The sequence below is a fragment of the Elephas maximus genome, chromosome 3 (assembly GCF_024166365.1).
Source record: "Elephas maximus indicus isolate mEleMax1 chromosome 3, mEleMax1 primary haplotype, whole genome shotgun sequence".
Taxonomy (NCBI): Eukaryota; Metazoa; Chordata; class Mammalia; order Proboscidea; family Elephantidae; genus Elephas; species Elephas maximus.
This window is the reverse complement of record NC_064821.1, coordinates 172,636,610-172,656,702: the sequence shown is the minus strand read 5'-3', so window position 1 is coordinate 172,656,702 and position 20,093 is coordinate 172,636,610. Positions and strand designations below refer to the sequence as shown.

Genomic DNA, 20,093 nt, shown 5'->3' with positions numbered 1-20,093 from the left:
CTCAGAATAGTGCAGTTAAGTTACAAACTAATAACAAGAAGCTAATGTACAAAACATATTTATTTGGAAACTTAGAAACGTATTTCTAAGTAACTGAGTGGAAGAAGAAATCTTAAAATTAGAAAATAACTTAGAACCAAATGATAATGAAAATAGCGTGCTTCAAAATTTGTGAGATGCAATTTAAACTGGTACATAGAGCAAAATTTACATTGTATTATATATAAAAGGATAATGGCCAAAAATAAGTGAGCAAATATCCAGCTTAAGAAATTTTAAAAAAAGAAAAAAACCCACAGGATAAGCTCAAAGTAAACCTCCAACATGATTAAGGAAAAAATAAAGATGCAGATGCCGCAGAGATTAAAGATAAATTATCCTGAATAATGTTAGACGAAACATTTGAAAACCTAGGCAAAATGGACAATTTCCAGAAAAACAACTTACCAAAACTGAATCAAGAAAAAAATAGGAAAAGTTAATGGTAGAATGTAATGTGAATGGCATCCTTAATGCCTAAAAAGAAATTGATTCAGTAATTTAAAATCTTCCCACTAAGATTCTGACTCACAGTGACCCTACAGGACGGAGTAGAACTGCCCCATGGAGTTTCTGAGGAGTAGCTGGAGGATTTGAACTGCCGACCTTTTGTTTAGCAGCTGAGCTCTTAACCACTGCGCCACAAGGGCCCCCACTAAGAAAATACCTGGCCTAGATGGTTTTACAAGTGAGAGCTACCAAGCGTTCAAGAAAATTCATTCCGACCATACACAAAATTGTATAGATGACTAAAAAAAGAAGCAACATTTTATCAGTCTTTCTGAGAACACTATAACCTTGATAAACTAGATAAAGACAGTACAAGAAAGAGAAATCACAGGCCAATCTTACTCATGAACATAGATACAAAAATCTTAATATATATGCAAACTAATTCCAGCAGTGTATTTAAAAACAAACAAGCCGGAATCCAGGGAGATTCAACATTAGAAAATCAGTTAGTGTAATTCACCAATAAACAGACTGAGGGAGAAAATAACCCAAATATCCAAATACATTAGTAATTATATTAATTGTAAATGCTCCAGTTAAAAGAGTACTAGATTTAAAAAAGCAGAAAATCCAACTACACACTACTTGCAAGAGAAACATCTAAAGATACAGGAAGTCTGAAAGAAAAGGGTAGAAAAAATATACCATGTGAAAACTAGCCGGAAGGAAGCTGGTATAACTATATTAGTATCAGATAAAATGTACTTTAAGCAAAAGGTATTAGAGATGAAGGAGGTCATTCACAATGGTATTTCTCAATGGTTAACGGTGCAATTCACTAGAAAGATGAAAGTCTTAAATTTGTATATGCATAACAGTAACAGAGTATCAACATATATACAGCAAAACTGAATTAAAAAGAGAAATAGGAAAATCCACAACTATAATGGGAGATTTGAACGCATCTCTCTCAGTAATTGATAGAAGATAAATCATACTCTAATTGGAAGATTAAATATTGTAAAGATATTGATTCTCTCCAAATTGATATAAGTTTAGTGCACTCCCAAGCAAATCACAACAGTTCTTTTGTGGAACTCAATGAGGTCATTCACAAATCTTCGTGAAAGAAAAAAGGTCTGAGAATAGCCAAAATATTCTTGATGAAGAACAAGATATGAGAAGTGCTTTCTCTACAAATATGAAGACTTATTATAAAGTCAAAAAAAAAAAATTAAGACAGTGTGGTGTTCGCATGTTGTTGTTGTGTGCCTGCAAGTCAGTTCCAGCTCATAGCGACCCAGTAGGACACAGTAGAGTTGCCCCATAGAGTTTCCTAGGCTGTAATCTTTATGGAAGCAGATCACCAGATCTTTTCTCCCTCGGAGCCTCTGGTTCGAACTGCCAGCCTTTCAGTTAGCAGCTGAGCACTTAATCATTGTGCCTCCAGGGCTTCTTGGTATTGGCATAGAAGTAGATGAATAGGCCAGTGAAACAGAATACAAAGCCTGTATTCCTTGCATATGTGGAAATTAATGATTTGACATAAAAACAAATTCTTGATGGATTAAAACCCAACCCATTGCCGTGAAGTCGATTCCAACTCATAGCAACCCTATAGGACAGAGTAGAACTGCGCCATAGAGTTTGCGAGGATTATGGATTAAGGATTTAAATATGAAAGATATTGAAAGTAATAATGATGAGGCTGGCTAACACTTGGTGAGTGCTTACTGCTTATACCACGCATTGGACAGGCTTTTCAGATAATGATGCATTTACTGCTCACACTGCGTACCTCACTCACTCTGGTGTGGGGTGGGGACTGTTACTCTTTACAGAGGAGCTAAGTGCCCAAGGTCACGCTGCAAGTAATGTTGGGGCTGCAATTCTAAACTGATGGCCGGGCTTTAGAATCCATGTTCTCAAGGGGTGTGCTGCATCACCTCTCTGAAAATATGGGAGGATATCTTCATGACGTCAGAGAGGAGGAGGATTTCTCAAGACACAATAAACAAAAACCATTAAGGAAAATACTGACATTGAAATTAGCTTATTTTTATCAAAAGAAACTATAGAAATAAAACACAAACTGAGAAGAGATATTTGCCAAACATAAGACTGAAAAAGGTTTTGTATCCAGAATGTATAAGAACTCCTGTGAATTAAAAGCAAGATGAATAACTCAACCAAAAATGAGCAAAAACAATGAACAAAAGAAGAAACAAATGGCCCATAAAACGTGAGAAGATATTTAGCCTTATTTAATTGGGGAAAACCATAGTGAGATAATATTGCAAACCCATGAGGTGGACAAAAATGAAAAACTGGTAATAGCAGTATTGAAATGATGTAGGGTAATGGAAAAAAATGAAAAACTGGTAATAGCAGTATTGAAATGATGTAGGGTAATGGAAAATTTTATATGATATCGATGGGAATAGGTACTGGTATACTCTGAAGAACAATCTGGCAACATCTGGTAGTCTGGTAAAGTTAAAAATGTATCAGACCTACAATTCAGTAATTCCCCTTCTGGGTGTATACTGTGGAGAAACGCTTGCTCATGTACACCAAGACACATTTCCAAGCATTTCTAAAGTAGTATTGTTGATAATAGCAAAAAATTGGAAGCAACTTAGATGTGTGTCACTAGTAGAATGAATAAATGAATTATTTTCTAGTCCGAAAATGAATTAAACTAAACTACACATCTCAATTTGCATGAATCACACAAACATAAATTTGCTCAAAGCAAGCAGGTTGCAGAATACATACAGTATGATTCTATTTATATAAAGTTTCAAAGCATGCAAATAATTCCATGTTGCACAGATACATACATCATAAAAATATATAAAAGTGCAGAGAAGAAGAGAGGCTGTGGGGGAGTTACATAAGGAGGATTTAATGTGTTAGTATACTATGCTTCATTTCTTAAGCTGGGTATTATATATCAGATATTCCTTATGTTTTCTTAGATACTGTATGATTTTTAAAAAGATTGAATGGATGTTAAAATTCTTTTTATTTAATGATAATTTGAAAAAACTTTTTTTTAGGATTCTCCTTTTTGTTTCCTGACTGACAGTGAATATATTGTCTTGTGAGATTTTAAGATGGAAAGGGGTAGCTTAGAAAGAAGCAACAATATAGTGATGGGCAGATTATTGTGATTTTTTGCTTTTCTCAGAATTGAAGGCCTAAAGCCTTTCCCTTATGTTTTCACTTACTTAAAACCACTCTACAATTTTTTTTTTTAAAGAGTCCGTGTATGTAGTATAAAACCAGTTATTATAAAATGCCATTTCTAAATTAAGGGGTAAGGTTAGTAACCAATGTTAGTTTCCAACCAAAATATAACATCCTTCAATCAGAGCATTTTAAAGGGAGCGAACATTCTGTTTTTATGTAGTGGGTATGGAAAATTATTATCCTTAAGAGCTCCAAATTGAAAGAATTGTTTCTGCTTTGTACATATTTCCCCCTCCACAGGGGCTTCTGGATCAGTCCTTAGAACTGGCTAACATAGTAATACTGAATTTGTAATCTTAAGGACTTTCTGTTTTATTTTAATTAATTTTGTGTGTGTGTGGTTTTTTTTTCTTACAAAGGTGCACGCCCCAAGTTGGGACGCCGACGTAGTATGGAAAACATGGAACTTATGAAGTTAACACCAGAAAAGGTTGGCAATTTTTATGTTTTAAATTTTGTGAATTGTTGTAAAATATTAACTTTTAATTTAAATGAAATAGTTTAAATAAGCCTTGTCCTATATGGGTATCACTTAAAAATTTGTCTTTAAAAAGAATCAGGAATGAAAAAAGCCCAGTGCAAAAGAATGTGTACAGTACGCTGCCATCTGTTTAAGAAAAAGATAAATGCACACACATCCTTTGTAGATGCAGAAAACATTTCTGGGACGATAGATGAGAAACGTAACAGTGACTGCTTCTGGAAGGATTGGGTATCAGAGTTAGGAGAAATACTTTACATGTTTGTTGAACTCTTTGAATATTTTACCAGGTGCTTGTGTTGCCTTTTTTTTTTTTTTCTTTTTCCTGAATTAAAAAAAGATCAAGAAGATCAGAAAAAGGATCGGAAAGCTTTTTTTTTTTTCCTTTCTTTTTTTGGTGAATCAAATAACAGCAATATTATTGCCAAAATTTTTCGGAAGAATCAAAGAATTAAGATTTTACCAAACCATAAAACCAACCTAAATCTGTTGGCAGGGAGTCAATTCCAACTCACAGCAACCCATAGGACAGAGTAGAACTGCCACATAGCGTTTCCAAAGCTGTAAATCTTTAGGGAAGCAGACTGCCACATCTTTCTCTGGCAGAGTGGCTGGTGGGTTTGAACCGTCGACCTTTTGGTTAGCAGCCAAGGCCTTAACCACTGTGCTGCCAGGGCTCCTTGACCGAGCTATAGCATGTTAATTGATGACAATAGCAAATGATATTTATGATCAAAAGAATCGTAGTTTTTTTTACCTGCATTTTTGAAAAACAACTCTCTAACTGACAAAGAATTTTTTATTCAGGATGCTAGGCGATTTTCTTTGGTAACAGAAGGAACTTTATGATTAGAAAAAGATTACTGAAGAACAAATCAAGTGAAGAACATGTACAAAATCACGTAGGCGGCTTCCTTCCACCTCTGTAACCTTTCTTCATTTTACATTGTTAAAATAGGCTCTTATACCTTTTGTGGCATATCATTTTTAAATACTTTTTAAGATACATATAGCAACTTTAGAAAATTTCAACAAGGAGATTAAAATCATAAGTATGTAATCCTACCTCCCAATGGTAACTACAATTAGTATTTTGGTATCTATTCATCTGATATTTTCATATGAATATTACCATAGTACCTGGTAATATCTCTCCATTTAAATATTCTTCTGCCCCATCATTATAATGATTTTTGAATATTGATAATTATTTGTGTGTGAATAGTTTTCATAAGACAAACATCTAATTGTCTTGGACTTAATGTCCAAGATTTTTTAATTGTAAACTTTCACAGAGTTGTTAAAAAACTGTGGTTACTTCTGAAAGACTTTGCCATGTCCCCAAAATATGCAGCTCTTGTCAGTAGTTCTCAAATATGAATCTGTTAAATTAAAAAATTATCCAAACTCTCCCCCCGCTCCCCCACAAAAAAAACCTTTAAGGCAATTTACATCTCTCTCTTTTCCTCCTCCTCGTAGGAACTACTAACAAGTAGCAAAATTAATTTGCTCCGTTCTGCCTCACCTGTGTAGTGATACTAAGCCATAAATTCCACAAGACACTGACCGGATTTAATCCTGTAATTCTCCAAGAGCCAAATAATGATAAAGTGTTAGTTCTAATTTAAAATGTGTTTGGGCAGGAATTAGTCGGGTTGGTTTCTTATAATAAGTTGTCAAAGAACCCATTATTTCATTTTCTCAACAAAGAAGTGGATATAGAGAAAAAGGGAGACTTCTGGGTTAAGACACTTTTTGGGAAACAGTGTAATGAAAGGAAACTTTTGAGAATTTGAATGCCGAAAATGTTTTTTCTTACTCTAACATTTGATTGGTAATTTTGCTGACTGTGGAATAATTTTCCTTCATAATTTTGGAGACATTGCTCTGTTGTCTTCTTGTTTTCAATGTTGTTGAGAAGTCCAAACAGTTATATAGGAAACGTTTTTAATGTTTTCCATTTCCATTTTGAATTTAGGTACAGCTTTATGTTCTAACATCAAGGGCCATTTTCTTAGTCTCTAATCAAAAGACTCAGCAATCCAGTCTAGCAAATAACTTCCCCTATAATCTACATGAGAGAAGGAGCAGAGAACTAAAAAAAGCTACATTGTGATACAGAAATAGATGTTGGCTAACTGGCTTGGTTCACTTATTAGCTATATCCCTCAGTCCTGTACCTTAGCCTTGGGGCAGGGTTATTCTAACTTGTGCTTCATGAGAGGATTTTCTGGGTTGATGGAAATATTCTACATCTTGGGTGGTGTAGAAGTTATATGGCTTCCAACAATACAACTTAAAATCTGTGTGTTTGTATGTAAATTTTACGTATGAAAACATATGCCTCACCAAAATTATCAATTAACTACATAACATGGACCTTAACACAGACCTTTAAAGTGACTAGCAAATTCTTGGGTTCCCTGGTGATGTAGTGGTTAAAGAGCTCGGCTGCTAACCGAAAGGTCAGCAGTTCGAATCCACCAGCTGCTCCTTGGAAACCCTATGGGGCAGTTCTGCTCTGTCCTATAGGGCCACTGTGAGCCAGGACTGACTCGATGGCAATGGGTAATGGGTAACAGTAGCAAATGCTTAAGACTGCTAAAGCCACAAATGTCAAACAGCTACTTACTATATGTACTGTATATGTTTTCTTTGCACTCAGTAAATACTTAAAGTCTGTTAGAAGTTTAATATATTTAAACCTGATCTCACCAAACCAAACTCGTTGCCATCAAGTTGATTCCAACTTCTAGCAACCCTATAGGACAGAGTAGAGCTGCTCCATAGGGTTTCCAAGGTTGTAAATCTTTATGGAAGCAGACTGCCACATCTTTCTCCTGTTTAGCGGCTGGTGGGTTTGAACCGCCAACCTCTTGGTTAGCAGCTGAGCACTTAACCACTGTGCCACCAGGGCCCTTCAAAACCAAATCTAGACCTACAGAAATTGCTGATTAAATGTTTTACATATTGAGAATTTAGTATGGTAGTGAAAAACAGTATAGCTTTATCAACAGAAAAATTACTATTGCTATATAAGTTTTAGATGTTATTTTTTTTTAATTCTGTATACACCTCAAATTTCCAGTTGTAACAGATTTTTAAGTTAACTCACATCCAGAATGAAACTGACTCCTCTGAATATACAAATTTTATAGGGTTTTGGCAAACTTTCTTTTCTTTATTCTTAGGTTCTTAAAGGTCACCATTTTAACATTTTTATAATGAGAAATCCACAGTACATGTTTGGTATCATCTATTGAAAATAGTGCAATATACTGGCAAAAAGGATTTATTAAGATATCCCTTTTATCCAAATGAGTGAAGGTGGCAGGTTAATATTTTAGGAAATCAGGGGTGCTTCTTTTTTTTTTAATTGTCTTTTAGATAAAGGTTTACAGTTTCTCATCAAATAGTTAGTTACACACATTGTTCTATGACATTGGTTAACAACCCCCCCTCCGCGACACGTCAGCACTCTCCATTCTCAACCCTGGGTTCCCTATTACCAGCTTGCCTTTTCCCTCCTGCCTTCCAGTCCCTGCCCCAGGGCTGGTGCATCCTTTTAGTCTTGTTTTATTCCATGGGCCTATTCAATCTTTGGCTGAAGGGTGAACCTCAGGAGTGACCTCATTACTGAGCTGAAAGGGTGTCAAGGTAGGGGCGCTTTTTTTCATGTCCTGCTTTCCATTTGTGTTTCTAATTTTGTAGGTACAGAACTGGAACAGTGAAATTCTTGCTAAACAAAAACCTCTTATTGCCAAACCTTCTGCAAAGCTACTCTTTGTTAACAGACTGAAGGGAAAAAAATATAAGACGAATTCTTCCACAAAAGTCCTTCAAGATGCCAGTAATTCCATTGACCACCGAATTCCCAATTCTCAGAGGGTATGTTTGAAATGAGGTTTTGAATATTGTGCTTTGTTTTGAGTATCTTAGTTTTACTTTTATTGTATTCATTCTGAATTTTTTATAGTTTTATAATTTATATTAGACATTTAATATAGAAGATCTTTGTTATGCAAAGAAGTCTTCCATAATTCCCTGTTTTTCCTGTCTTCTTCAAAGCTAGAAACAGTGATTATTCTACTCATAGAAAAGTTGCCCACTGTTTTGGACAGCAATTATCTCGTGTTTTAAGTCACTTTAGTTTGCAAAAACACTACTGTTTATTTCATGCCATTTTATCCTATTGAGGAATTTCCCTTCTATTCCTAGTTTGTTGGGTGTTTTTATTATTAGAGGGCATTTGATTTTGTCATATGCCTTTTCTGCTTTGATTGAGATAATCATGTTGTTTTTCCTTGTTCTGTTAATATGGTATATTACACTGATTCATTTTTTTAATGTTGAACCACCCTCAAATTCTGGGATAAATCCCATTTGATCATGGTATATAATACTTTTAATATGCTGTTGGATGTGGTTTGCAAGTATTTTGTTGGAGATTTTTTAATCTATATTCATAAGGTAATAAGTCTGGCTTTGGCAATGTTAGCCTCATAGGATGAGTTCCAAAGTGTTCCCTCCTCTTCTATTTTTTTTGGAAGAGTTTAAGGATTGGGATTACTTCTATAAATGTTAGGTAGAATTTCCAGTGAAGCCATCTTATCCAGCACTTTTTTGTTATTGTTGGAAGATTTTTGATTACTGATTCAATCTCTTCACTTGTTATGGATCTGTTGAGATTTTCTATTTCTTCGTGAGTCAGTTTAGGCAGTTCCTGTGTTTCTAGAAGTTTGTCCATTTCATCAGTTACCTAATTTGTTGGAGTACATAGTATGTTGTTCATAGTATTGTCTTATGATCCTGTTTATTTCTGTAGGGTCAGTTGTAATGCCCCTGCTTACATCTCTGAATCTGGATGCTTGCATCCTCTCTCCTTTTCTTTGTCAGACTAGCTAAAGGTTTGTCAATTTCATTTACTTTTTCAAAAATAACAACTGATTTCACTAATTCTATTGTTTTTCTAGTTTCATTTATTCCTGTTCTGATCTTTGTTATTTTCTTCCTTCTGGTAGCTTTGGGCTTAGTTTGCTTATCTTTTTTTAGTACCTCAAGTCAAAAGTTAGACTGTTGATTTGAGATCTTTCCTGTTTTTTAACGTAGGTGTTTATTGCTATAAATTTCCCTCTCAGTACTGCCTTCACGTATGTCGTACTTCCATTTTCATTCAACTCTAACATATTTTCTGATTTCTCTCTTGACTCATTGGTTGTTTAATAGTGTGTTTAATTCCCACATGTTTGTGTATTTTTCAGTTTTCATTCTGTTATTAATTTCTAGTTCCAATCCATTGTGGTTGGAGGAGATACTTTGTATGATTTTAGTCTTTTTACATTTATTGAGACTTGTTTGGTGACCTAGCATGTGGTCTATCCTGGAGAATGATCCACGTGCCCTGGAGAAGAAATGTGTCTGTGCTGTTGTTTGTGGAGTGTTCTGTATATGTCTGTTAGGTCTAGTTGTTTGTTTTTTTCTCCAGCTGTCATTGAGTCAGTTCTGACTCATGGTGACCCCATGTGTATCAGAGTAGGACTGTGCTCTCTAGGGTTTTCGATGGCTAATTTTTTGGAAGTAGATCGCCAGGCCTTTTTTCTCAAGCACCTCTGAGTGGAATTGAACCTCCAGCCTTTTGGTTAGCAGCTAAGCTTGTTAACTGTTTGCACCAGCTGGTTTATCAATCAAAAAAAAAAAAAATTCCATTGCCATTGAGTCAATTCTGACTCATAGCAACCTTATAGGACAGAGTAGAACTGTCCTATAGGGTTTCTGAGGAGCAGCTGGTGGATTTGAACTGCCAACCTTTTGGTTAGCAGCTGGTTTATAGCGTTGTTCAAATCCTCTATTTCCTAATTGATCATCTTTCTAGATGTCCTTTCCATTATTGAAAGTGGTGGTATTGAAGTCTCCAAGTATTATTGTAGAACTATCTGTTACTCCCTTTAATTCTGTCAGTGTTTGTACCATATATTTTGGGACTCTGCTGTTATATGCACATATATTTAGAATTGTTATATCAAATTCACCCTTTTATCACTATATAATGTCCTTTGTCTCCTAAAACAGATTTTGACTTAGAAGTCTGTTTTGTCTGATATTAATATAGATACCTCATCTCTTTTTTGATTATTATTTGCATGGAATATTTTTCACCATCCTTTTACTTTCAACCTATTTGTGTCTTTAGGCCTAAGGTATGTCCCCTGTAGTCAGCTTATATATGGATCACGGTGTTTATCCATTCTTCACTCTCTGCCTTTTGATTGGAGAGTTTAATCCATTTACTGATAAGGAAGGACTTACTTTTGCCATTTTGCTATTTGCTTTTTGTGTGTCTTATACCTTCTTTGTCCCTCATTCCTCCAACACTGCCATCATTTGTGTTATTTTCGTAGTGAACCATTTTGATTCCTTCTCCTTTCCTTTTGTCGGTATTTTTTAGATATTTTCTTTGTGGTTACCATGAGGATTACATTTAATATCTTAAATTTATAACAACCCAGCTTAAATAGATACCACCTTAAGTTCAGTATGATACAAAAACTCTATTCCTGTACTGCTCCTTCCCCTCTTTATGTAGATATCATAAGTTACATCTTTATACATTATATGCCCAATAGCATTGATTTATAATTATGTTTTATGTGTTCGTTTTTTAAAATCATGTAGGACATACTACTAAAGTTCCAAACCAAAAATGGCATAAAACTGGCTCTTATATTTGGCCGTGAAATTGCCTCTATTGGAGATCTCTTCTACATACGTCGTTGAGTTATCGTCTAATATCCTTTCACTTCTACCTGAAGAGCTGCCTTTGGTGTTTCTTGTAGTGCAGGTCTAGTCCTTGCAAACTCCCTCAGCATTTATCTGGGAATATTTTAATTTCACCCTCATTTTTGAAAAACAGGACACAGAATTCTTGGTTAATGCTTCTTCTCTTTCAGCACTTTAAATCTGTCATTCCACTGCCTTCTGGCCTCCAGGGTTTCTGAGGAAAAATCAGCATTTAATCTTTTCAAGGATCTTTTGTATGTGACGTTTCCGTTCTCTCTTGCTGCTTTCAGAATTCTCTCTTTATTTGGGAGTTGATTATAACGTGTCTTGGTGTGGATCTTTTTGGATTTATACTACATGGAGTTTGTTGAGCTTCATATATGTGTAGACTTCTATCCTTCAACAAATTTGGAAAGTTTTCTTTTTGCTCCTTTCTCTCTCTCTCTCTTTTTCTGGCATTTCCGTGTATGTTGGTTCAGTTAGTGGTGTCCCACGATTCCATTAAGCTTTGCTCAGATTTCTTGGTCCCATATTTGTGTGTGTGTATATGTGTACATATATATACACGTATGTGTATATATATATATACACACACATACACACACACGTACACCTCTTATAATACTTCTGTCATTATGAAAAAGATTTGCTTGTATTAAACATTGCATTCATCATTTTAGTTTGGAATCTTTACGTATAAAATATGACAGGTTATTTCCCCTCCCCAAATATTCATTTATTTGAAGTTTGTATTTTTCTGGATCTTCAGATCTTTATAATAAAAGGCCTTGGAAATCACTATGCAAGGAAAATACACTTGCTTTCTTCCTTAGTTTAACAGTTCTTAACGAAGATCAACTTATTTAAATTTTTTTGTTGTAGAATCTTAGCATTGAACTTTCAACCTGAGACACATGCCTGTATCACTAATAGCTGTATAATTCATAAATCATTAGCGTAGCAGTTCCCCTGAATCTGAGGTAAGTTTCTTTAGCCTTAAAAATGTAGGAATTAAAAACTAAAGTAACAAGAAGTGCTTTTTGTTAAGTTGAAATATTACCTATTCTTTTTATTACCAATGTCATCTTGTAGTATTCTTTTTAAAAATGTCAACTTTTTATTTTTAATTTTCATCCTTTTTGCATTTGAGTGCATCGTGATGTTGTTCCATTGGTGATCTAAAAATAATGCTGGAATATTTTCTCTCAATATTTTAGAAAATCAGTACAGATACTATTGGAGATGAAGGGTTCTTTGACTTATTAAGCCGATTTCAAAGCAATAGGATGGATGATCAAAGGTGCTGCTTACAAGAAAAGACCTGCCAAACAGCTTCAGCAACAGCTGCCTCCACTCCCCACAGAATGATGCTAAAAAGTAAGTTATCTGTGCCTCTCCCTCAGTTTTAATAGTTCCCTTTGATGATTTTGTGATTTTTCTCTGAGAATTTACTTCTGATCCTAAGAGATACAATAAATGAGCCTGAATCCAGGTATCTCTGAATTAAAGTGATCATTACAGGTACTTTATAATTGTATGTAAAATGTGAATGCTTCATACCTAAATTAAAAAAGAAAAGCCAAGACAGACTGAACAATTACTGCTAACGCTACCTGAGCCTTAAGGTCCCTAGGTGGTACAAACAATTTGCACTCAACTGCTAACCTAAAGGTTGGCAGTTCAAAGCTACCTGGCAGCACCATGGAAGAAAGGCCTGGTGATCTGCTTTCATTAAGACTATAGCCAAATAAACCCTATGGAACACATGGGATTGCCATGAGTCAGAATCACTGACGACTAACAACAGCAACACTTGAGCCTTAGAGGCAGCTCAGGCCTACATGATCCTTAGACAGATCTAGAACAGGTCGCTTAAATTTCTCTGTTTCAGCTACCAACAGACTTCCTCTACCACAGACCAAGACTTGTCAGCATCATTTAAGTTTAGCTCATTAGATAATTCCTATCCAGGACACGGAATTAAAAACACTGTCCCATTCACCCTAGTCTGAGAAACTATGTAAGAAAAAGTTTACTCACCTCCCCAGATTTAACCCTGTATCTTATAAAATTCCATTTTGGGTGGGCACTAGATAAAGAGGACTATATAGTCAAATCTAAGTAACTTTCAAGCGGATCATTGGAAGTACTCTGAGATTCATTCTTCTACCCCCACCCCCACCCCCACCCCCCAAAAAATGCCCATCTAGTCAACCCCCAGCCTATAAGTGACTGTCCATGACAGAGCTAAAGCAAGTGGACAGAGCAGGTGTTGGGGCTAAACAAGTCGGAAAAGAACTATATGTATATAACAAACTTGATTAAATACTTTTGTAATGATATTTTGGATTTTTTTTTTTTTCCTTCTATTTCTTTATAGCACCATTGGTCTCTGTAATGTCCCCCAACACAGATGAATTTTTGGATCTTCTTGCCAGCTCACAGAGCCGCCGTCTGGATGACCAGAGGGCCAGTTTCAGTAATTTGCCAGGGCTTCGTCTGACGCAAAACAATAATCAGTCTGTGCTGGGCCACCTGATGACTAATGACAGTAAAGAGCCTGATGAAGACTTCTTTGACATCCTTGTAAAATGTCAAGTATGTCTGCATATTTTTTTCATTCCATGCGTAGCTCGGAGCCCTGGTGGCCCAGTGGTTAAGCATTTGGCTGCTTACCAAAAGGTCAGCAGTTTGAATCCACTAGCTGCTCCTTTGAAACCCTATGGGACAGTTCTACTCTGTCCTGTAGGGTCACTCAGTCAGAACCAACTCGATGGCAACAGGTTTGGTTTGGTTTTTATATACCTCAGATGCCATTGAGAGTTTGGGGATTATTATAATTCTTTGTTTTTGAGGTAATAAGGGGCTCACTTTGTATTAGGGAGGCAATCAGTTGTTATTAGAGGTCCCTCGTTACAGCTTCTTAATTTGTTTTCCTTTGGGCTGATGAGGTAAGAGGTTGCTGAGGACTCCGTCTGAGCTGTGGGATGAAACCTAGAGAAGAGCCGTGCTTTCCTAAGTTTCAGGAGGCAGCAGCAAAAGGGATCGCTGACTAAAACGGAGTGTCTCTGTCCAGTTTACCATTTTGGAGAATTAAGGAGATAGCGTCCTTATTTTAACTATTTTAATTATTATTAACCACAGTGGTGAAGGACTATCTGAGATGGCTTGGACAGAGTACCATGAGAATAACAATGCTATTGTCACTAAAAAGTGACATTTCTTCAGCCTAGCCCTGGTTCTGTCTCTCAGTTTCCTCATTCATAAAAAGATGAGATGACAGGTAGTACCTACCTCCCATTCATTCAACAACAAAAATTTGTTAAAAAAATTTTGAGCACCTATTATGTTCCATGTATTGTTCTCGGCATTGGCGATATACTTGCATTTTAAAGGAACCTGCATTTTAGTAGGAGAGACAGTTGAACAAGTTTATATATAGCATATATCAGGTAATGATATTTGCTATAAAGAAAAACAAAGCACATTAAAGGGATAGTGGGTGTAAAAGTGGCGTGGAGTCAGTATCTGACCTCCTCTAACTTCACAAAGAGGAAGGAGGATCAAGATCAACAGCCCAAGTCTGATTCCTAAGAGGTGGAGGTCAGACATGCCAGTCAGACATGCCTCCTCTCTCCGCCATCTTTACCAACTCTCACACCAACCATCCACCCACACTATTCTCAACTTCTCTGCTGGGTTCGATAATTCATTGCAATGGCCATACAGAACTCACAGACCATACTCACTATGGGGTTTATTAGGGAAGTAACAGGTTAGAATTCAGGCTCAGGAACACTCAGGATACAGTTCTTCCATCAGGACAGCCTCTTCCCAGCCGTGCTCACAGGCATACCTCTCCCTGGCCCTAGGCCTCTGCCCAAAGGCACTCAGCTTTCTCGCTGTGTGGGCCAGGAAGCCCATTGCACCATCTCCTGTGGGTCTCTCCTGCTTTGGTGGCGGTGGACTTTTCTCCTTGCCACCTCTGGGGTCACTCATTTCAAGTCCAGCAGGATGGCAAAACTGACCAATCCCTTTGGTGGGCCACAATGACTGTATCTGCACAGTCGTGCCCAATCACTTGGATGGGAGTTACAGGACCATGGCTAGAAGGGCCACACAGAAGCGATCCATTGTACCACAGTGGGTAACCAGGGGTGGTGGTGGTTGTGGCGCATCTGTTTTAGACAGGCTGTTTAGGGAAAACCTTTCCTGAGTGACATTTGAACAGAGACCGAAAAGAGGTTAAGGGCCCAGCTATGTGAGAATCTAGTAAAAGACCATTCCATGCATAGGAGACAGCAAGTCCTCTCTTGAGTATAACAGCTTGGGAGGTTCAAGGAATGTTAAGGAGGCCAGTGTGAGTCGGGGAAGTGATAGGAGATGAGGATGGAGAAGTAAGCAGAGCCTAGATCATGTAGGCTCTTATAGGCTATGGTCCTACCACATGGGCTTGTGTTCTAAATGTGATAGGAAGACACGGGAGGATTCTGAGCAAGCGAGTGACATGGCATTTTTACATTTTAAAAGATCATCCTGGCTACTGCAGGAAGACTCTAGTGTGGCAAGAGGGCCAGCAGGAAAACCAGTTGGGGGGCTAGTATACTAATCCAAACAAGATATTGGTGGCCTCTGATTGAGACTAGAAGGACCCCAGAGGTCATGGGCCCCAGACCTTCTGTTAGCCCAAGACAGGAACCATTCCCAAAGCCAACTTTTCAGACAGGGATTGGACTCGGCTATGGGATAGAAAATGATACTGGTGAGGAGTGAGCTTCCTGGATCAAGTACACACATGAGACTATGTGGGCGGCTCCTGTCTGGAGGGGAGATGAGAGGGCAGAGGGTGTCAGAGGCTGGCTGAATAGATGTGAGAATAGAGAGTGGAGGGAAGGAGTGTGCTGTCTCATTAGGGGGAGAGCAACTAGGAGTAGATAGCAAGGTGTATCTAAAATTTTGTATGAGAGACTGACTTGGTTTGTAAACTTCCACTTAAAGCATAATAAAACTTAAAAAAAAAAAGAAAGATATTGGTGGCCTGGACTATGATGGTGGTAGTAGTGATGAGAAGGAATCAGAATAGGTTTTTTTTTTTTATATATATAAATACATTTTATTTCTCAAACTCAAACCTTTATTTCATCAAGTTCTAACACATTTTGCACTGACAAGTGATTTCATTGGTATCGAGTACGAAGGTTAGTGACCACTGACAAAGAGGGACCCCCAAACATCATAGACACTGCTGAGAAATTAATATACACAGATACAGAATGATGAAAACACTTCCTATTTAGTCTAATGGGTGTCTTACCTTTTCATCTATATTAATTTGGAAACCAGTAGCCGCTTTAGAAAATTAAGTAGAGTTTTATCCATTAAAAAAAAACTTAAATTTTTACAGAATTTACAGAGCCCACAGATCCCTATTTTTAACTACTTCCTCTTTAGTGGATGATCTTCTCACCTTCCCCTGCAAACACATATGAGGATTTGCACCATTTCTCACTAGCCCAGGCAAAACTGCATTTTCTTCAGTTTACACTTAAACTATATTTTTAAGTGAGAGGTAAACAAGATTTAGGCACTGGAACTCACAAAATAGCCCTTTTCCTTCCTGATCCTCATCTTACAAGTCTTCACAAAATAATTCTGAAAAGTTGACAGGTTTTTTTTTAAGTATCTCCCCCTACACACCTCCCTTGGTCCTCTGAATTTAATTGGCTGAATTGAGATATGTTCCAACACCACCTGTGACATTCTGGTCTCTGTCAGATTAAAGATACGAATCTAGTCTTGGAAACTTGTTCTCTCAGCTTAACAGAATCCACCCAAAGGATTGTCCCTAGCGCAGAGCCCTAGACAGATACCCAGGAAGAAACACCCCCAGTGAGCATAAAGGTTTCTTTTTAATGATTGGATAACTATAATTCACCCTCTAGAAGAGGACATTAGAGCTAAGAATCTCGTTGCATCCTAAAACAAGGCACCAGAACCAGTAAGTTAGCTAGAAAGGAGTTATTCCTAAAGCTAGGAAGTTGCTCTTGAGTGGCACCATTTCCCCAAAGTTAATAAAGCAGTACCAGTTAAAATCCTAACCTATCATGAAGGTCAGGGGTTAGTGCTAGAGGGGAAGTTCAAGGACACTCAGAGTCAGAACTTTAGTCATCTGATTATTAATATGCCACCATGAAACTCAGGTTCACACACAGCTTGCTGTGACACAAATCTCCAGGGAAAAATCAAATGGGGGGTGGGGGTGGGGGGTCACTTGCATGCTAAACCACACATGTTCCATCTACAGGAACCAGCATCTACCCAGCTCTCCCCATCCACCAGGTCCTCCCAGGTGGGGCCATGTTGCATCCCCAGTCAGTGAGCAAGAACTCTAATATGAAGGTGTTAGTAACACTGAGCTTAGTTTCAAAGTTGAAGTTGTGAGTGAGGAAGTGTCTTACTGCCAAGGTCAGATTTAAGGATGGGACTGAAGTTCAAGCCCAGGAATTGAGTGTGTGCCCTTCTGCTAACACAAGAGGAAACGGTACCATTCAGAATAGGGTTATTTTTAATAAATTGGATGGAGGGTGTGAAGGAAAGAGAATGAGAATGACTCCTGCCTTTCTGGCTTAATGACTGGGTTGATGATGTGCCATTTACTGAAATGGAGACTAGAGGAGAAAGAAGTTGAGGGAGAAAAATCGAGAATTCTGTTGTAGATGTGTTAGATTTGGGATACCTATCAGACATTCAAGTGGAGATGTTCAATAGCCAATCAGATATAAAAATCAGGAGCCCAAAGGAGAAGTAAATTTGGGAGTCACCAACAGAGCTGGTATTAAAGCCATGGGATAAGATCACCTGGAATAAAAGAAGGGAAAGGGAAGAGGTTCATGACTGAGCCCTGGGCACTCCGACATCTTCTACTTGGAGAGGAAGATGAGCCAGCAAAGTGCAAGCTGTCAGAGAGCTGGAAGAAAACTCCGAGAGGGTGGGGTAGTAGAAGCCAAGTGAAGGAAGTGTTTTGAAAAGTGATCAACTGTGTCAAATGCTGCTGACAGAATAAGATGATGACTGAGCTACATGGAGAGTGTTGATTTTGAAAGATGCTGTCAGTGACTTTGTGGGAAAAAAAGGATTGAGTACGTTGAGAAAATGGGAAGAAAAATATGGATCATTAGCTGACGAGGGATATAAAGGTAGGTTTTTGGGGGGAGATAGCATGGCATGCCTGCCGATGGAAATGACCAAGTAGCAAGGGGAAGCAATGATGCAGGAGAGTAAGGGAGAGTCGAGGAATGGCTTTTGATTGAGTGAGCAGGAAAGCAGGGTATATGCACATGGATTTGGAGTGGGAGCAAGCAGGAATTCCCTTACGGTTGCTTTTATTTTCTCACCGATGAAAGTAAAATCATTAGATGAGCTTGGGGGCATTGTAAATTCGAGAAGAAAGGGAGCAGAAAATAGTTGCCTTTGAGAAAGTAATTGGGGGAGGAGAAGATTGCTGAGCTGAGCTGAGGCCCCATATGGTCACATATATGCAGCTGTGTATTTTCTTGTCATAGTCAGCCAGAGGCAGTAGGCAGAGATGGATTTAATCAAGGTTGGGAATTTTCCAGAATGTGGTTGAAGGAGAGAGAAAAGTTAAGGCATATGCCAGGGAGCAGTTTTAATAATGCACTTTGGAATCTAGTCTGAGAAGGAAATGAGGTATGCATGTGAAGAGGGGATACTAGAGAATATGATCCTGAACAAGAGGAGGTAGAGGTCAGCACAGGGTGTTTGAAGGCCTGATCTTAAAGGTGGTCCGATTACTAAGGGTCAGCACATGATCATGGCAGTGGACGGCGAAGGCAGGGAGGATGAGAACACCAGACAGGAGGAAAGAGGTCTAGGAACTGCAGGGCCCAGGTTTTGGATGAATTGGCTATGAGGGCTTTGAAATGATCAAGAATTGTGATAGGACAGATGGTGACAAGTGAGCTAGGTGTGGGGCTGGGGGTTGACTAGAGGCCAGTAAGCCGCTGTACCCTCCCCAGGGCTGTGGGGTTAATTACGTGGACGCGCCTAGCACATAGTAAGCACTCGAATACCCACTAGCATGTTCCTGCTCTTACCTACAGAAACTAAAACTGTAGACTTTTAAATGCTTTCATTTCATGTTTGATGAATGACATGTCAGATGTACTTCTCAAAAATCGTAAGATTAGAGTTTAAAGGAAAAATTCCGTCTGGGCAATTTCCTTGACAGATTTAACTAAGACAGGTGTAGGTAAACTTTTCCCAAAAAGGACCTGATAGTAAATATTTTAGGCTTTGCAGGCTGTATGGACATGAGAACATAAAGGAAGTGTAGCAAATGACGGACAGCAATAGGGGACACGGCAGGCCCTGGACTGAGGCTGAACTGAATAACAGCTCAGCTCTGTCACTGTAGTGGGAAAGCAGCCATAGACCAGACAGACAAATGAGCATCACTGTGCTCCACTGAAACTATTTACAAAACCAGGCAGTGGGTTATAGTTTGCTGACCACTGGCCTAAAACAGTATTTACAGGGTAGTCAGTTACACTGTTGGTGTCTATCAGGGTATTATAAGGAGCCCTGGTGGTGCAACGGTTAAGTGCTTGGCTGCTAACTGAAAGGTTGGTAGTTCAGGTCCACCAGTGGATCTGCGGGAGAAAAGACCTGGTGATCTCCTGATAAGATTACAGCCTAGGAAACCCCATGGGGCAATTCTACTCTGTCCTGTAGGGTCATTATCAGTTGGAATTGACTTGATGGCACACGACCACCTTATGTTATTATAGCCTTGAAATGTCATCCTTTGACACAGTTGACCTTGTATCTTCATTAATCCCACATTATTCCTTCTGACAGATGACAAATAAAATAGTATGCCTTAATATAACGCACTTACTGTGCTCATGAAGTGATGGCTCTGCTTCTCCATAATTCCTAATCTTCTGATTATATAGGTCGTTTTAAAGAAAAATTTTTACTAGGTTTCAGATATAAAAATTAATTTCTCAGAGTTAAAAAAATGTTTAATGCTACATTTTCATGTTGTGAATGCCAGATGTAATATAGC

The 20,093-nt window shown here is 37.9% G+C and overlaps 1 protein-coding gene across 2 annotated transcripts in view; it reads left to right on the top strand.

The window, feature by feature from the left end:
* GPSM2 (G protein signaling modulator 2) overlaps positions 1 to 20,093 on the top strand; it is a 64,794-nt gene that overhangs the window by 43,955 nt on the left and 746 nt on the right. For both annotated transcript variants that reach the window (XM_049880186.1, XM_049880184.1), the window contains 4 exons: positions 4,107 to 4,177; positions 7,940 to 8,116; positions 12,223 to 12,382; positions 13,386 to 13,603. In XM_049880186.1, coding sequence (XP_049736143.1) covers positions 4,107 to 4,177; positions 7,940 to 8,116; positions 12,223 to 12,382; positions 13,386 to 13,603 — 626 coding nt within the window. The remainder of the gene's footprint in view (positions 1 to 4,106; positions 4,178 to 7,939; positions 8,117 to 12,222; positions 12,383 to 13,385; positions 13,604 to 20,093) is intronic.